This window comes from Cetorhinus maximus, chromosome 3 (genome assembly GCF_964194155.1).
Source record: "Cetorhinus maximus chromosome 3, sCetMax3.hap1.1, whole genome shotgun sequence".
Taxonomy (NCBI): Eukaryota; Metazoa; Chordata; class Chondrichthyes; order Lamniformes; family Cetorhinidae; genus Cetorhinus; species Cetorhinus maximus.
Genome location: NC_135881.1, coordinates 154,126,635 through 154,143,404, shown reverse-complemented (window position 1 = coordinate 154,143,404; position 16,770 = coordinate 154,126,635). Strand labels below are relative to the sequence as shown.

The 16,770-nt window shown below is 42.3% G+C and overlaps 1 protein-coding gene across 4 annotated transcripts in view; it reads right to left on the bottom strand.

Moving 5' to 3' along the window:
- LOC144678972 (triple functional domain protein) overlaps positions 1–16,770 on the bottom strand; it is a 663,567-nt gene that overhangs the window by 244,136 nt on the left and 402,661 nt on the right. For all 4 annotated transcript variants that reach the window (XM_078539119.1, XM_078539117.1, XM_078539118.1 and 1 more), the window contains 5 exons: positions 10,796–10,865; positions 7,231–7,320; positions 6,154–6,246; positions 5,726–5,837; positions 5,059–5,249 (listed from right to left, as the gene is read on the bottom strand). In XM_078539119.1, the coding sequence (XP_078395245.1) occupies positions 5,059–5,249; positions 5,726–5,837; positions 6,154–6,246; positions 7,231–7,320; positions 10,796–10,865 (556 nt within the window). The remainder of the gene's footprint in view (positions 1–5,058; positions 5,250–5,725; positions 5,838–6,153; positions 6,247–7,230; positions 7,321–10,795; positions 10,866–16,770) is intronic.

Below are 16,770 nucleotides of genomic sequence, written 5' to 3'. Positions count from 1 at the left end.
ATAGCCAGTGCCTCTGCAATTACTACTTTCACTTCCCTCAGTATCCTTGGATGCATCTCATCCGGTCCCGGTGTCTTATCAAACTTAGGTGCAGGCAGCCTATCCAATACCTTCGCTTTATCAATTTTAAACTCTTCAAGTGCCTGAATTACTTCCTCTTTCACCATGACATGGGCAATATCTTCTTCCTTGGTAAAGGCAGATACAAAGTATTCATTTAATACCTCCTGTTTCCAGACATAAATCCCCTTTTTGGTCCCTAATCGGCCCTAGTCCTCTTTTTACCGCCCTTTTATTCTTTACATGCGTATAAAAGACTTTGGAATTCCTTTCATGTTACCCACACCCCTGAGTCTCTTTTCATACTCTCTTTTAGCTTCTCTCAACTGCTTTTTCAATTCCTCTCTGAACCTTCTATATTCAGCCTGGTTTGTGGCTGTATAATCTACCTGATATCTGTAATAAGCGCACTTTTTCTTCATCTTAAACTCTAACTCTTTCTTAATCCAGGGAGCTCGGGATTTGTTTCCCCTACCTTATCCCTTCGTGGGAATATACGTTAACTGTGCCCAAACTACTCTTCTTTAAGGGTAGGTCATTGTTCAGTTACCGTTTTTTCTGCCAATCATTAATTCCAATTTGTTGTCTGCCGAGAGACATTCTTACCCCATTGAAGTTGGCTTTCACCCAGTTAATTATTCCTACTCTGGATTGTTCTTTGTCCTTTCCCATAGCCATCCTAAACCTTATGATGCAATATTCACTGTCCTCTAGATGTTCTCCCACTGACACTTGCTCTACTTGACCCACCTTATTTCCAGATTTAGCAGTACTCCTTCTCTCATTGAACAGGAAACAAAGAAAATTTTCCTGATCACACTCTAGGAACTCTTAACCCTCTGCCCTTTGCACTACTACTGTCCCAGTTTATATTCAGATAATTAAAATTCCCCATTATAACCCTCTAATTTTTGCACCTATGTGTAATTTCCTTGAAAATTTGTTCCTCTCCATCTTTCCCATTAGTTGGTGGCCTATAGACTACACCATGCAATGTAATTGCACCTTACTCGTTCCTTAGCTCTAGCCAAGTAGATTCTGTCCCTGACACAACGTTGCTCTCCAGCACTGAAAACATTCTCTGTAATCAGTAGTGCCAGCCCTCCCCAATTTCTATCGTTCCTGAACGTCTTGCATCCAGGAATATTTAATACTCAGTCCTGCAAGTCTGTGAGCCAGGTCTTTTTTATAGCCACAACATTGTATTTCCAGATGGCAATCCACATCTATAACTCACCAATCTTATTTACTACACCCCATGTATTCACATATATGCACAGTATTCTTGATTTAAACTTTATTACTTTCTCCCTTACTCTGAGCCTACCTAATAACATATTATTTCCTACGCTAGTGCTATCTTTCTCTCCCAGTATTCTATGCATCTTGGTATTCCACTCCAATATTACCTGCTAGTTCCCACACCCCTGCCAAGTTAGTTTAAACCCTCCACAACTGCACTAGCAAATCATCCTGCAAGGAACTCAATCCTGGCTCTGCTTAGGGGTGCAACACATCCAGCCTGTACAGATCCTATCTCACCCAGAGTTGATTCGAATGTCCCAGGAATCTAAATCCCTCCTGCACCATCTTTCCAGCCATGCATTCATCTGCTTTATCCTCCTATTTCTATACTCCCTTGCATGTGCTACTGGGAATAACCTGAAGATTACTACTTTTGAGGTCCTGCTTGCTAATTTTCTGCTTAGCTCCCTAAATTATGACTGCAGGATCACATCCCTTTTTCCACCTTTGCCATTTGCACCAATATGGGCCACAACTCTGGCTGTTCACCCTCCCACCTCAGGGTGCTCTGTGGCACCAGGGAGGCAACTCAGCATTCTGGATTCAGGAGTTCCTCAGGTTAGTATCCTAGGCCCAACCATCTTCAGCTGCTTCATCAATGACCTACCTTCCTTCGATCATAAGGTCAGAAGTGGGAAGCTCGCTCACGATTGTGCAATGTTCAACACCATTCGTGACTCCACAGGTACTGACAAGTGGCAAGTAACATTTGTGTAACATTGGCAGCACACCACCACCTTCTCAAGGGCAATTAGGGTGGGCAATAAATGCAGGCCTAGCCAGTGATGCCCACATCCCATGAATGAATAAAAAAAATTCAAATTTGTGTCTACAGAAACGCCTGTCCATTTCCCCAACTATTGAATCACCTATCAAAATTGTTCTTCCAGACTTATTTGTGCCCCCCTGTCCTGCTGAGCCACCAGTGGTGCCATGGACGTGGCTCTGGCTGCACTCCCGATATGAATCATGACTCTCATCAATGATCTCTCATCAATCATCCTGACTTGGAAATATATCGCCGTTCCTTCACTGTCGCTGGTCAAAATCCTGGAACTCCCTTCCCAACAGCACTATGGATGTATACACACCACATGGACTACAGCAGTTCAAGAAGGCAGCTCACCACCACCTTCTCAAGGGCAACTAGGGATGGGCAACAAATGCTGGCCCAGCCAATGAGGCCCACATCCCGTGAATGAATGGAAAAAAAAAAATTCAAAACTGAATACTGGTTGGAGAGTGGGATGCACTCAGGAGAATCCTGCACAAATGGTTATCCAGGACACTGGAAGCATCCTGGAGTTCCCACTCAGCATAGGATGTGCACTATAGAGGTCACAGCAGCACTGGCATTACTATTAGATTATAAACTTTGCTACTACTAGACAATTCTCAGGTCAGGAGACAAGAAACTTCCATTGCAGTTGTAGAAATCAAAGTCAATTCCTACTTAATTAGATACTGACTCACCATGTAACATGATTCAACATCCAGAAGTCAATTTTGACGTAAAATTCCTACTTCCACTCATCAGCACTCTTTGGCCTTGCCACTCTCCTGCTGCCATCCCAGGTTTGACTCCCTCTTAAATAAATTTAAGTCTTTCTTGGCATCCCCTAAGAGCCCATTGGGGCATTTGTTGTTGCCATCTTAACTCCTTACAATCAGCAACCCAAGCTGCTCCATCTTATTTCCTCACAAATATTTCCACCAGCTTTTCCACTGGGGGTTATTCTAATCTACCTCCTTCCCATCCCACTCACCACTCTAAATGTTGTCTGTGTGCACTCTGCCAACAGATCAGCCATCAATGCCCCTCTTTACATCTCCCACCAGAATGTCTCAGTCACTTCTGAACAAGGCCCAGGCTATCCATGGGCTTGTTACGGATAATTGCTTCAACATTATGGCCTTATTAGAAACCTGGTTGAGGGGTGATGATACCTTTCCCTGAAATGAGACCCTCATGCATGCCTGAACCCTATCACCATTTGCCTGCCCTAACAGCCATGGCTCTAATCAGCAAACCAGAGCTTGATCTGTCCCCCCTGCTCTTCTGGCACTTTCTTGTCCTTTGAATATCTCACCTCTTCAAAGCCTTAAATTGCATTTTCCTTCCAAATTCGTGTCCATCTTTCTGAAAACTCCATGTTTAATTCCCCTGAATCAGATTTCCAGTCTTGCCATAGTACCGAAACAGCTCTTATCAGAGTCAGGAATGACATTTAATTTGACTAGGACGGTGACAACTTACTCCTCCTCATCCTTCTCAATCTATCTGCAGGGCTTGACACAGTTGACAACAGTGCCCTCTGCCCACATCTATCCTTCTTTGTCCATTTGGATGGGACTGTCCTTGCCTGGCTCCGTTCTCATTTATCCAGTCATAGCCAGAGAATCACCTGAAATGGCTTTTCTCACTCCTGTGGCATGACCTCTGCAGTCCCTAAGGATCGATCCTTGGCTCCATCCTATTTCTCATCTACATGCTGTTCCCTAGCAACATCACTCAAAATCACAAAGTTTCACATGTATGCTGATGACACACAACTTTACCTTGCCACTGAAACACTCCACTGTCTAAACTGCTAAATTGTCAGACTGTTTATCTGACATCTAGTATTGAACGAGCAGAGATTTCGTCCAATTAAATATTGAGAAAATTGAAGAAACTATCTTTGGTTCCCTGACATAAGCTCCAATTCCCTTCGCTGGCAACTGAGGCTAACCACTTTGCCCACAACCTTTGTACCTTATTTGACCTCAGAATGAGCTTCTGACAACAAATCTACATCATCACTAAGACTGCCCAACTTCCAACTCTATGACATCACCTGATTCTGCCCTGCCTCAGCTCATTTGCTGCCAAAACCCTCATCCAAGCCATTATCATCTCTGGACTTGACTAGTTCAAAGCACTCCCATCTTTCACCTTTCATAAACTTAACCTCACCCAAAACTCTGTTGTTGGTATCCTAACTTGCACAGAAGTCCCATCCACCTATCACCCAGTGTTCACTGACCTTCACTGGCTTCCAGTTGAGCAATGCTTTGATTTTAAAACTCCCCTTGTCTTCAAATTCTTCCATGGCCCTGCCCCTCCGAATCTTGTAACCTCCTCCAGCCTTACAATCCTTTAAGAAATCGGTGCTCCTCCAATTCTGGCCTCTTTCGCATGCCTGAATTTAACTGGTCCACCACTGGCAGATATGCCTTCAGCTGTCGAAGCCCAAACTCTGGATTCCCTCCCTGAATCCTCAATGAAAATGCTCTTTAAAACCTACCTCAATGGCCAAGCTTTTGGTCATCAGCCTATATCTCCTTATATGGTTTGGTGCTAAGTTTTGTTTGGTAATGCTCTTGTGAAGCTCCTTGCGATGTCTGACTATGTTAAAGAGGTGCTATATAAATGCTAGTAGTTGTAAAAATAATGGAGAAGTTAAATAATGAGGCTATTTTCAACTTACATAAATACTTAAATAGAAACTGATGAAACTGAATGATTAATCAGAAACTGAAAAAGAATGATTAGTTCCACCTGAAACCTTTCATCAGAGTTCAAATTCACCACTCTGGTGAATAATCACACTGAAAATACTTTCTGATCAGCCACATCCCTAACTGCACAAGATTTAATTTCTATCCTCATTCTGAAGCACCGGTATTCCAGCTTCCACTCATTGAACTTACAAGCAGTTTGTGTTTGTAGATATATTTACTCCTCCCATTGGAATCTTTGATTTCTTTGCTGAAGACAAGTGACATTTCAAACAGGAACAGGTGTCGTTCTCGGCCTTTGCGGATCAAAGACTTAGGATCCCACACTTGAAAGGATTCTTGAAGGATCAGCTCTCCCTGGGATTCCAGATTTTCATCAAAGCCTAATGACAACAACAACTCTTTCATATTTTTTCTTTAAGATGCAAGCATAAGTCATTTCCTTCACATTCTGATTTTGCTGAAAAAGGCCTTTGTTTAAATATTCAGATCAAATAAAAAGGTATTATGTTCTTTATGAACATGCCTTCTAAACACAATGAACAGGTTACACAGCATGGTTATTCTGGCATTTGCTTCTAAATGACAAGTACGTCTGACTTACTGTAGAACAATATATTTCAAGGAGAATTTTGCAATTTTTTTCAGGTTTTATGTCCTTTACATGTCCAATAACTTCAAGCTAAAAGTCTGGTTAAATAAGGCAACTTTCAAGAATTTCACACACAATTCAATTTTTACTTTGCAATATTAACCAAATATAGCCATCTGAACATAAAGTGATAAATATATTACAATTTTTGACCTACTTCACAATAATTCTGAACCTTAGTGTTCAGGTGTATATAAAAAGGCGCACCTTCTAGCATGCTGAGATGCATGGCATCGTTGGCTCGCTTTGGCACACTTAGCATCACCTCCAGGCCATCTTTAATTTCTCCCTTTCCTTCTTCACAGCATGTTAACAGTTCCTACAAGTTAAAAAAGCAAAGCAAAACTCAGCTTTATTGCTATTTAGAAATTTTCGTGGAGGCACAAATTCTAAAAGACCTAGTTCCACTGAATTGATATCTTTCCTGATTTATTGAAAGGGTTGGCAACAATACAAATACACAAAAGCAGATATGGCTAAACAGGGTATTTAATTCTGGAGTCCATTCTAATAAAGCACAGCTATCCATTTGTAGATGGAATATGCAGACCCACTACTCATATAAACCATTAGACATGTTATATTTTAAGTTCTGCAAAACAACTGGTTAGTCCTGTCTTATCACTTTAACTTACCTTTAAAAGCAGCTGATACTTAGTTATTCGCTGGACAGGTTTGATAAGATAGGAAGAGATCGAGTTGGCCAGTCCATGCCGATGCTGTATTTCCTATTTTTTTTAAATAAATGTAATTTTAGATTGCAATATTCAGTTAATACTATAAATATAGAAAAATGTAGTAATTCACAGTGAAAGACAATTTCTTAGGTGCCAACAGCTCTCATCATCTCCAAATATTTGATAGCTGAAAATCTATATTGAAAAAGCCTGCATTGCTGTTGATACATTTTCTAGATACATTGGGGCTTAAATTAAACTTTGTTGCTCCTAGGTGTAAAATTGGCACAATGATAAACAATTTAGCAGAGCAGAGGTCTTTGAGTTTTTCAGGCAGTGACAAATTGGTACGGGATCATTTTTTTCAGGCAGTCCTTTCCAATCTGGAATGTCATTGCTTCTCAAACACAGCAATCATGCCCAATTTTGGCACTCTCCAATTTCTACCCCGATATTTTTTGATGATTTCTGGTAGGTTTAGCACTGATGTATTTTTCTTTTTTTTCTTAAACATGGCAGACCAAGTTATTCTTAGAGGGGTGATAGGGAAATTGGGGGTATAGACGATACTGAAACCCATGGATCAAAGTTTTACCTATCAGTTTCAAGGTGTGTGAACCTCTCCTCCCTCACCTCATGGTACTGAGTTCCCAATCCAAATGAAGCCACTTTGAGAAAAGTGACAACTAAAGGCAAGTTTTTCCCCACATGACAATAAAAAAAAGGGACAGTTTTTAACCTGTAAGCAGCATTATTAAACCCGAGAAGAGGCTGCCCACCTGTCTGGAACATAGCAATAGAAGTAGGTTTTCAGTCTGTTTCCTTCCTCCATGCAATGAGGTTACAATTGATCTGCATCTTAACTCCATCTACCCACCTAGGTTCCATAACTCTTAATACCGTTGCCTAATACAAATCTCTCTCAGTTTTGAAATTTTGCTGAAAGGAAGTTTAAATATTATTGCTAAGAATGACCATCCTAAGCAAAGGGAATAGGAAATGTTAAAAAGCACCAAGTCAATGAATAGTACTGACATCGAAGTATGCTCCTGCATGCTCCAGTATGAGCTGTGTGGAGTCTGGCTTGTTCCTACAGTATGTTACGTACATCTGGAATTTGTCAGCCTGTTTAGGAGAAAACAAAAACAACAAAGTCACAAACCACATTCTCATTGCTTCATTAGTCAAACTCTGAAGGAATGGTAACATCTGGAGCATCTGTTTATGTGAGAAAAATAAAACTTAAAAATTATTTGTTAATAACTGTCTTGAGACAATAACATGCAGAGACAAGCCTAGCATTTTGATTTAAAAAGTAATAATTTTAAAATATGACTTAATGGTGAGATAAGAATAGAGAGACCGGCAGTTATGATGTACACCTTTATACTGGTCACTTTTTGCGTAGGAAATTAAGGAGCTTTCCTTTGTTTGCATAGTAACACAAAAAGGAGAATTTCAAATTTTTCAAAAACACCTTGTGCACTGTACCCCTGCCTTGCATTTTTGACAAGTTTGTTTTGCAGAGGATAATTATGCAGTATATATAAGAATATCCAATGTTGCCAAATAACCTGCACCTTCCCCTTCTAGACCCACATAAACATCACAGCAGAAGATAGCAGATGCCAGCCTTAGTTCAGGGGTAACACTCTTGACTCTGATCCAGGTGGTTGAGGATTCAAGTCCCACTTGAGCAGCATCAGTGCATAATCTAGATTGACATTCCACTGAGGGATTGTTGCACTGATGGAGGTGCCGCCCTCTTGGGTGATTTGTTAAAGGCCCTGTTTGCCCATGCAGGTGGATGCAAAAGTTTCCATGGTACTATTTTGAAGAACAGCAGGGAGTTCTCACTGACATCCAGGCTAATATTTATCTCTCAGCCAACATTATTAAAAAAGATTATCCTGTCATTAATACTTTGCCACTTTGGCTGTGAAATGCTTTGGTGCATCCTGAGGATGTGGAACACACCACCTAATTACAAGTTATTTTATTTTATATGCTGTGGTCTACGGTAATATAAATCCACCTAGCATATCATCCAACCCAATTTTACCAGTCCCAAAAGTCATGTTTTTGCATACACTCAGAATAAGACTCAACCTCGCTTTTCAGCCACTACTTTCTATACTTGCATTAGTAGTCAGCCTCAATTTTTCACCCCACAAATAGATATTTTACCTACTGGTACCTTATCACTTGGCTGCAAAGGATCAAGCAGGCAATGAAGGGCAAGAGTTTAAGACAAGCCCATATAGAGGAAACCCCGCGTGGCGAATGACAAGGATGGGGACCACACACACACAGGCACTCCACTTTTATACTCAGTGTATGAGTTGACATGTTTGCGGAGGAACGTTTCAAGGCTCCAAAGGTTAACTCATACACTGACATCTACAGTACATCACCAAACTAAACATTCATGATGGGATGTAAAAAATTTTTATGGACTGGTCTGTGTGCATGTTGAGGGAGAGTGGGAAGAAATGAGAATTTTCCAAAATTCCTTTGTTTAAAAAAAAAATTAATGGCACATTGGAATGAACAATGTTGGCTATGATATGCAGTGGTAAACGCTCCCTAATGTCTTAGCATGGCTTAATGTATTGTTGATGTGATCCTGATACAACAATTATTATTTATTTAACGGCTTTAACATAGTAAAATATCACAAGGCACTTCATAGGAGTAATTGCCAAACAAAACTGGACACTGAGCTACAGGAAAAAACATCAGGATAGTGAACAAAACATTGTCAAACAGAAATATTTTAAAAATCAACATAAATGGGTAGAGAGGCTGTGAAGTTTAGGAATGGAATTCCAGAGCTTAAGGCTGAGGCAGATGCAGGCACAGCTACCAATGGTGCAGAGAAGAAAATCAGGAATGTGGGAGAGGCCAGAATTGGAAAAGCACAGAGATATCAGGGTTGGAGGGCTGGAGATAGTCACACTGAAATGGAAGGGCGAGGTCACAGAAGGAGTGAAAACAAAGATGAGAACTTTACAATCAGGACTTTGTTGGGTGGGAGTAAATGGGTAATGGGTGATCGGGACTTGTTGAGTGCTAGGATATAGGCAGCAGAGTCCAAGGTGGGAGGCCAGCCAAGGGAGCACTGGAATTCTATTAAATTCTAGAGGTAACAAAAGGTATGGTAAAGATTTTCAGCAACAGCTGAGCTGAGTTGGAGGGGAGTCAGGTGATGTTTTGGAGGTGGAAGTAAGCAGTCTAAATGATGGAGAGAATATGGGGATGAAAGCTCAGCTCAGGGTCAAATAGAATATAAAAGCACAATAAATAGGCACAGGATCAGGCCAAAAGCCTTCTGAACATGCTCGGTCTTCAATAAGATCATAGCTGATCTTGAATCTCAACTCCACTTTCCAACCTGATTACTTGTTCATTTAGAATCCAAAAATTCATCAACTCCAGTCTTGAATATATTCAAGAACTAAACATCCACAATCCTCCAGGGTAAAGAATTCCAAAGGTTCACAATTCTAAGTGAAGAAATTTCCCCACAGCCACATGTTTATTTACCAGGGTTTGTGCATTTACACACATGCACTTGTGATTTGTTTTTTAAAGAAGTTGAAAACATTCAGAAAGTTCAGATTTTTTTAAAAATTAGGCGATCATGAGTTCTGAAGACCAACACATAGCAGGTTTAAATATTTAGAATATACATGTGAACTCCCATCAACTTGCGAATCTGATTGTCCAAGCTGGAAACTGTAAATAAGCCAGTGTAACAGGTGAAAAATCAAAAAGATTTTTCTTGATACGCAGATCTTAAGAAATGTGATGATCTTTTATCTATAAATTATAATTCACTTTTATTATATTTTTCAATATGCCAAGTAGAAATATTTTCAACTGCATAAAATTTTTGATGATGTAAGAATACAGTATACACTATGTACCCACTGCCTTTATTCAGGTGACATCTGGAAAATAAGCAATTTCTGATCTTTTAGAAGGAAGAGTTAATGGAAAAGACTTCACAGGGTGGTCAGATAAACTGACAAGCTGATTGTGAGGTATGACAGCTAAGCACAACCCTGTCTTCATCTGATGCCCTTAAGTGCACATCAGAAATCACTATCTAGTGTTAGCAGGAGGAACCCTGGCTAAATGTTCCCTTCCCTAGACCACAGGACGGAGACCATTTCTTTCACCCTTACTATTGACCAAAGACCAGCTAACTAGTGAGAGTGGACTACTGTGGAAAGCTCAGTTACATCTGCTTTAACCAATTTATCATTCGGGGCATTCCACAAAGTATTTTAACTTATTCAGATAATTTTGGATGGCAGGGTGTGTTTATTGAAAATTGTTGGTAAGCCAATTTTCCACTGCAACATAGAAACTGAATCATGGTTTGATGGAAATTCCACGATTTTTAATATATTGACATTCAGATTTTGAATTTAACTAGTGGACCATAATATGTTTGCACTACATAAATAAATAGTTTAAAGTAATAGCTTAATATAGTTTGCATAGTTTAAAGTAATACGCCGCACAAAACTGTTGCCATAATTCTTATCATTCTCTGGTGCAAAAAATCTCCTGAAAGCGACAAATGACTTACCCAGGTGACAAAACAATGCCCCACATCTTCCGGCAGCTGTTCATACTTCTCCAGCTCTTTCAGAAATAAACTGCAAAGATATTTTGAGGTATGCAAAATCAAACAATTGATAAAATATAGTTTCAATCTTGGCTTGCAACCAGGATGGTCTGCATTGAGATAAATATGATGAGGATATCTTGTCAGTAATTTTACAGATGGCGTGCAAAGGAGTTGGATAATGTGATAAAGATTTCAAATTAAAATCCTCAATTTATAATGCGCAGCTTATACATTTTCTTGAAAAAAAATTAAGTTTATTCTAAAGACAAATCAAATTGCTTTTATTTATCTATATAATCTATCTCTATCTACATTCTTTACTGCATTAATACTTCCCTTTGTCCAGTTTGTTGCAATGTCTTGTAAACTAGGCATGGTGCTGCAGGCTTATACACAAACCAGCTAATCCCATCCGAATAAAGGGTATCATGGGAACTAGGATATGCATGTCTGTCTTATTTAGCTGTAACTATGGAAAAAGCTGTTGAAGCATTCACTTTGGGAAAGCCTCTGTTATGACATGATAAAAATGGAAATGTAGGAATATTCAGAAATCTTCCTTGCAAGTAGTTAGCAGGGTAATGCTGGAGATAGTTCAATTAAATGAGAACACACTTGTATCATTTTGAGAAAACAGAAACACCTTTTTGAACATCCATTAGTTGACTATCTGCATAACTGTCCGCGACACTGTTGCCCAGATCTTATCCTGCAATCCCCCATTTATTTATCATTTGCTGTCACCAGGCTCCACTGCTTTTTTAAATTCATTCATGGGATGCAGGCATCGCTAGCTAGACCAGCATTTATTGCCCGTCGCTAATTGTCCTTGAGAAGGTGATGGTGAGCTACCTTCTTGAATCGCTGCAGTTTATGTGGTGTAGGTACACCCACAGTGCTGTTAGGGAGGGAGTTCCAGGAACTTGACCCAGCGGGAGTGAAGGAAGGCGATATATTTCCAAGTCAGGATGGTGAGTGGGTTGGAGGGGAAATTCCAGGAGGTATTGTTTTCATGTGTCTACTCCCTTATCCTTTACTTGGTAGCAGTCGTAGATTTAGAAGGTGCTGTCTAAGGAGCCTTGGTGAGTTTCTGCAGTGGATCGTGTAGATGGCGCACACTGTACACCGGTGGTGGAGGGAGTGAATGTTTGCGGATGGGCTGCCAATTAAGCGGGCTGCTTTGCCCTGGATGGTGTCAAGCTTCTTGAGTGTTGTTGGAGCTGCACTCATCCAGGCAAGTGGAGAGCATTTCATCACACTCCTGACTTGTGCTTTGTAGATGGTGGGCAGGCTTTGAAGAGACAGGTGGTGAGTTACTTGCTGCACGATTCCTAGCCTCTGACTTGCTCTTTGTAGCCACAGTGTTTACATGGCTAATCCAGTTCAGTTTCTGGTCAATGGTGACTCTCAGGATGTTGATAGCGGGGAATTCAGTGATGGCAATGCCATTGAACATCAAGGGCCAATAGATTCTCTCTTGTTGGAGATGGTCATTACCAGGCACTTACTAACATCTGGGGGCTTGTGCCAAAATTGGGAGAGCTGTCTCACAGACTATTCAGGCAACAGCCTGACATTGTCTATAAGTTATGATTCCGTGAGCATGACTATGTCCCAGGCACCACCATCACCATCCCTGGTTATGTCCTGACCCACCAGCAGGGCAAGCCCAGCAGAGGAGGGGGCACAGTTAATACAGTTGGGAGGGAGTTACCCTCATCATTGACTCCAGACCCCATGAAGCTGCATGGCATCAAGTCAAACGTAGGCAAGGAAACCTCCTGCTGATTACCATGTACCCGCACCCTCTCAGACGATGAATCAGTGCTCCTCCATGTTGAACACCACTTGGAGGAAGCACTGAGGGTGGAAAGGGTGCAGAGTGTACTCTGGGTGGAGGACTTCAATGTTCATTAATGGCTAAATAGCACCACTACACATTGAGCTGGCCAAGTTCTAAAGGACATAGTTGCTAGACTGGGTTTGTACCAGGTGGTGAGGAAATCAACAAGAGGGAAAAAAACATATTTGACCTCATCCTCACCAACCTGCCTGCTGCAAATGCACCTGCTCATGACAGTATCAGTAGGAATGACCACTGCACAGTCCTTGTTGAGATGAAGTCCCGTCCTTACATTGAGGATACCCTCCATTGTGTTGTGTAGCACTACTACCGTGCTAAACGGGATAGACATCAAACAGATTTAGCAACTCAATACTGGGCAGCCAGGAGGCACTGTGGGCCAGAACTGTACTCAACCACAATCTGTAACCTCATGGCTGATATACTCACCACTCTACCATTACCATCAAGCCAGGGGATCAACCCTCGTTCAATGAACAGTGCAAGAGGGCATGCCAGGAGCAGCACCAGGCATACCTAAAAATGAGGTGTCAATCTGGTGAGACTACAACACAGAACTACTTGCATGCCAAACAGCATAGGCTGGGCTAAGCGATTCTACAACCAATGACCAGATCTAAGCTCCGCAGTCTTGCCAAGTCCAGTCATGAATGGTGGTGGACAATAAACAGCTCACTGGAGGAGGGGGCTCCACAAATCCCCATCCTCAATGATGAGGTAGCCCAGCAAAAGAAAAGGTTGAAACATTTGCAACAATCTTCAGCCAGAAGTGCCAAGTGGATGGTCCATCTCGACCTCTTCTGGAGGTCCCCAGCATCACAGATGTCAATCTTCAGCCAATTCGATTCACTCCACGTGATATCAAGAAACGACTGGAGGCACTGGATACTGCAAAGGCTATGGGCCCTGACAATATTCTGGCAATAGTACTGAAGGCTTGTGCTCCAGGCCTTGCTGCACCCCTAGCCAAGCTGTTCCAGTACAGCTACAACACTGGCATCTACTTGACAATGTGAAAATTTGCACAGCTACGTCCTGTGCACAAAAAGCAGGACAAATCAACCCGGCCAATTACCGCCCCATCAGTCTACTCTCGATCATCAGTAAAGTGATGGTAGTGGTCATTAACAGTGCTATCAAGTGGCACTTGCTCAGCAATAACCTGCTCACTGATGCTCAGTTTGGGTTCTGCCAGGGCCACTCAGCTCCTGACCTTATTGCAGCCTTGGTTCAAACATGGACAAAAGAGCTGAACTCCTGAGGTGAGGTGAGGGTGACTGCCCTTGGCATCAAGTCAGCATTTGACCGAGTGTGGCATCAAGCAGCCATAGCTAACTGGAGTCAATAGGAATCAGGAGGAAAACTCTCCACTGGTTGGAGTCATACCTGGCACAAAGGAAGATGGTTGCGGTTGTTGGAGGGCAATCATCTCAGTTCCAGGACATCATTGCAGAAGTTCCTTAGATAGTGCCCTAGGCCCAGCCACCTTCAGCAGCTTCATCAATGGCCTTCCTTCCGTCATAAAGGTCAGAAGTGGGGATGTTTGCTGATGATTGCACAATGTTCAGCACCATTCGCGACTCCACAGATACTGAAGCAGTCCATGTCCAAATGCAGCAAGACCTGGACAATATCCAGGCTTGGGCTGACAAGAGGCAAGTAACAGTGCCTGGCACTTGTGTGCCACTAATGACCATTCCAACAAGAGAGAATCTAACCATTGCTCCATAATTTTCAATGGCATTACCGTCGTTGAATCCCCCACTATCAACATCCTGGGGGGGGTTAACATTGACGAGAAACTGAACTGGACTAGCCATATAAATACCATGACTACAAGAGCAGTTCAGAAGCAAGTAACTTACATCCTGACTCCCTAAAACCTGTCCACAATCTATGAGGCACAAGTCAGCCATATGATGGAATACTCTCCACTTGCCTGTATGAGTGCAGCTTCAAGAAGCTTGACACCATCCAGGGCCAAGCTGCCTGCTTGATTGGCACCCCATCCACAAACATTCACTCTTTCCACCACTGATCCACAGTGGCAGCAGCATGTAACATCTGCAAGATACTCACCAAGGCTCCTTAGACAGCACCTTCCAAACCCATGACCACTACTATCTAGGACAATGGCAGCAGACACATGGGGACACCACCACCTGGAAGTTCCCCTCTAAGCCACTCAACACCCTGACTTGAAAATATTCCTTCACTGCCGCTGCCTCACAATCCTGGAACTCCCTCCCTAACAGCACTGTGGGTATACCTACACCACATGGACTGCAGTGACTCAAGAAGGCAGCTCACCACCATCTTCTCAAGGGCAATTTAGGGATGGGCAATAAATGCTGGCCTAGCCACTGATGCCTACATCTCATGGATGGATAAAAAAAGTATGGCATGAATGTTACTTACCACATGTCAGTTCAAGCCTAGATATTTTCCAGGTCTTGCTGCATTTGGAGATGGACTGCTTCAGTAGCTGAGGAGTCATGAATGGTGCTGAACATTGTGCAATCATCAGCGAACATCCCCACTTCTGACCTTATGATGGAAGGAAGGTCATTGGTAAAGCAGCTGAAGATGGTTGGGACTAGGAAGCTATCGTGAGGAACACCTGCAGTGATATCCTGGTACTGAGACAACTGACCTCCAACAACCAAAACCATCTTCCTTTGTGCTAGGTATCATTCCAACCATTGGAGAGTTTTCTCCCTGGTTCCTATTGATTCCAGTTTTGCTAGGGCTCCTTGATGCCACACTTGGTCAAATACTGCCTTGATGTCAAGGGCAGTCACTCTCACCTCACCTCTGGAGTTCAACTCTTTTGTCCATATTTGAGCCAATGCTGTAATCAGGTCAGGAGCTGAGTGACCCCCATGGAAGCCAAACTGAGCGTCAGTGAGATGGTTATTGCTAAACAAGTGCCACTTATTAGCGCTGTTAATGATTCTTTCCATCACTTTACTGATCATCGAGAATAGACTGATAGGGCTGTGATTGGCCAGGTTGGACTTGCTCTGCTTTTCAATTTTCTGCTGTTCAATTTTCCACATTGCCAGGAAGATGCCAGTGTTATTGTTGTACTGGAACAGCTTGGCTATCCCTTCAACTCTATCATTAGTTACTTCTCCTATTACTGCTTGGTGTTAATTTCTTCCCTGTGCTTGATACACTAAAGAAAACCTGTTGCTTATAATTTGAAAATGTGCATTTTGCACCAGCATTACATAATAGGTAGTTTTTCAATTAAGCTTTAGTTCAGGGCAATATTGAGGGTGTTTGCAATCATGGATGGAAAGTTCCTTCTCATTCATTATTTTTAATTAATCCAATGTCAGACGATGGATAAATACTTGGATTACAATCTAACTAAACCTTCAATTTGCTGGATGTTAAAAAGCTATTGGGCTGTATTTTCCCAGCCCTGTGTAGACAAGGTTAGAGATGAGGGTCTGGGTAAATAGGGAGGAGCCACATCAGGACTGTTCCCCACACATGCCCATAACTTGGGAACTTGCCAGAAGCAGGCTGCGAAAAGGGTCGGCTGTCTGCTCCATGGAGGAAGGTTGCCAATTATGGCGGTTAAAACCTCTATTAGGGGCAATTCTGTGGCATCGTCAGAACTTTCTCATTGGTGGAGCGGCCCCCTCACTGCACGTGGAGGCTGCCAGCTCATTGGAGGTGGCGAGGCTACAGTGTTGAAAGGCAGCAATTGGGGCCGTGTCTGATCTCAGGGAGGGTCTTAGAATGGCCCTACTGGCTTCCGGAACCTTTAATCATTATCTTCTCTGGAGGCTAGCGAAAGAACCTCCATGTTGAGGCTCCTATGCTGGAGGTGCCAGCCTTATGATTGGGCCTGCAGCCTTGGAGCCTTGTCCGCTTTCATTAATAGGATGTTGAACGTGGAAGCGGCCAATTAGGAAGCTGTCTCCTGGAAGATTGTGCTGCCGGTCTCCTTGCCAGCAGGTGTGGGCTTGGGGCTCTTATATGATGGGGTCCAATGGCCCTGCGATAACATTCGACTGATTACTTCTATGAGAAGAGAAACACATCCCTCAATTAA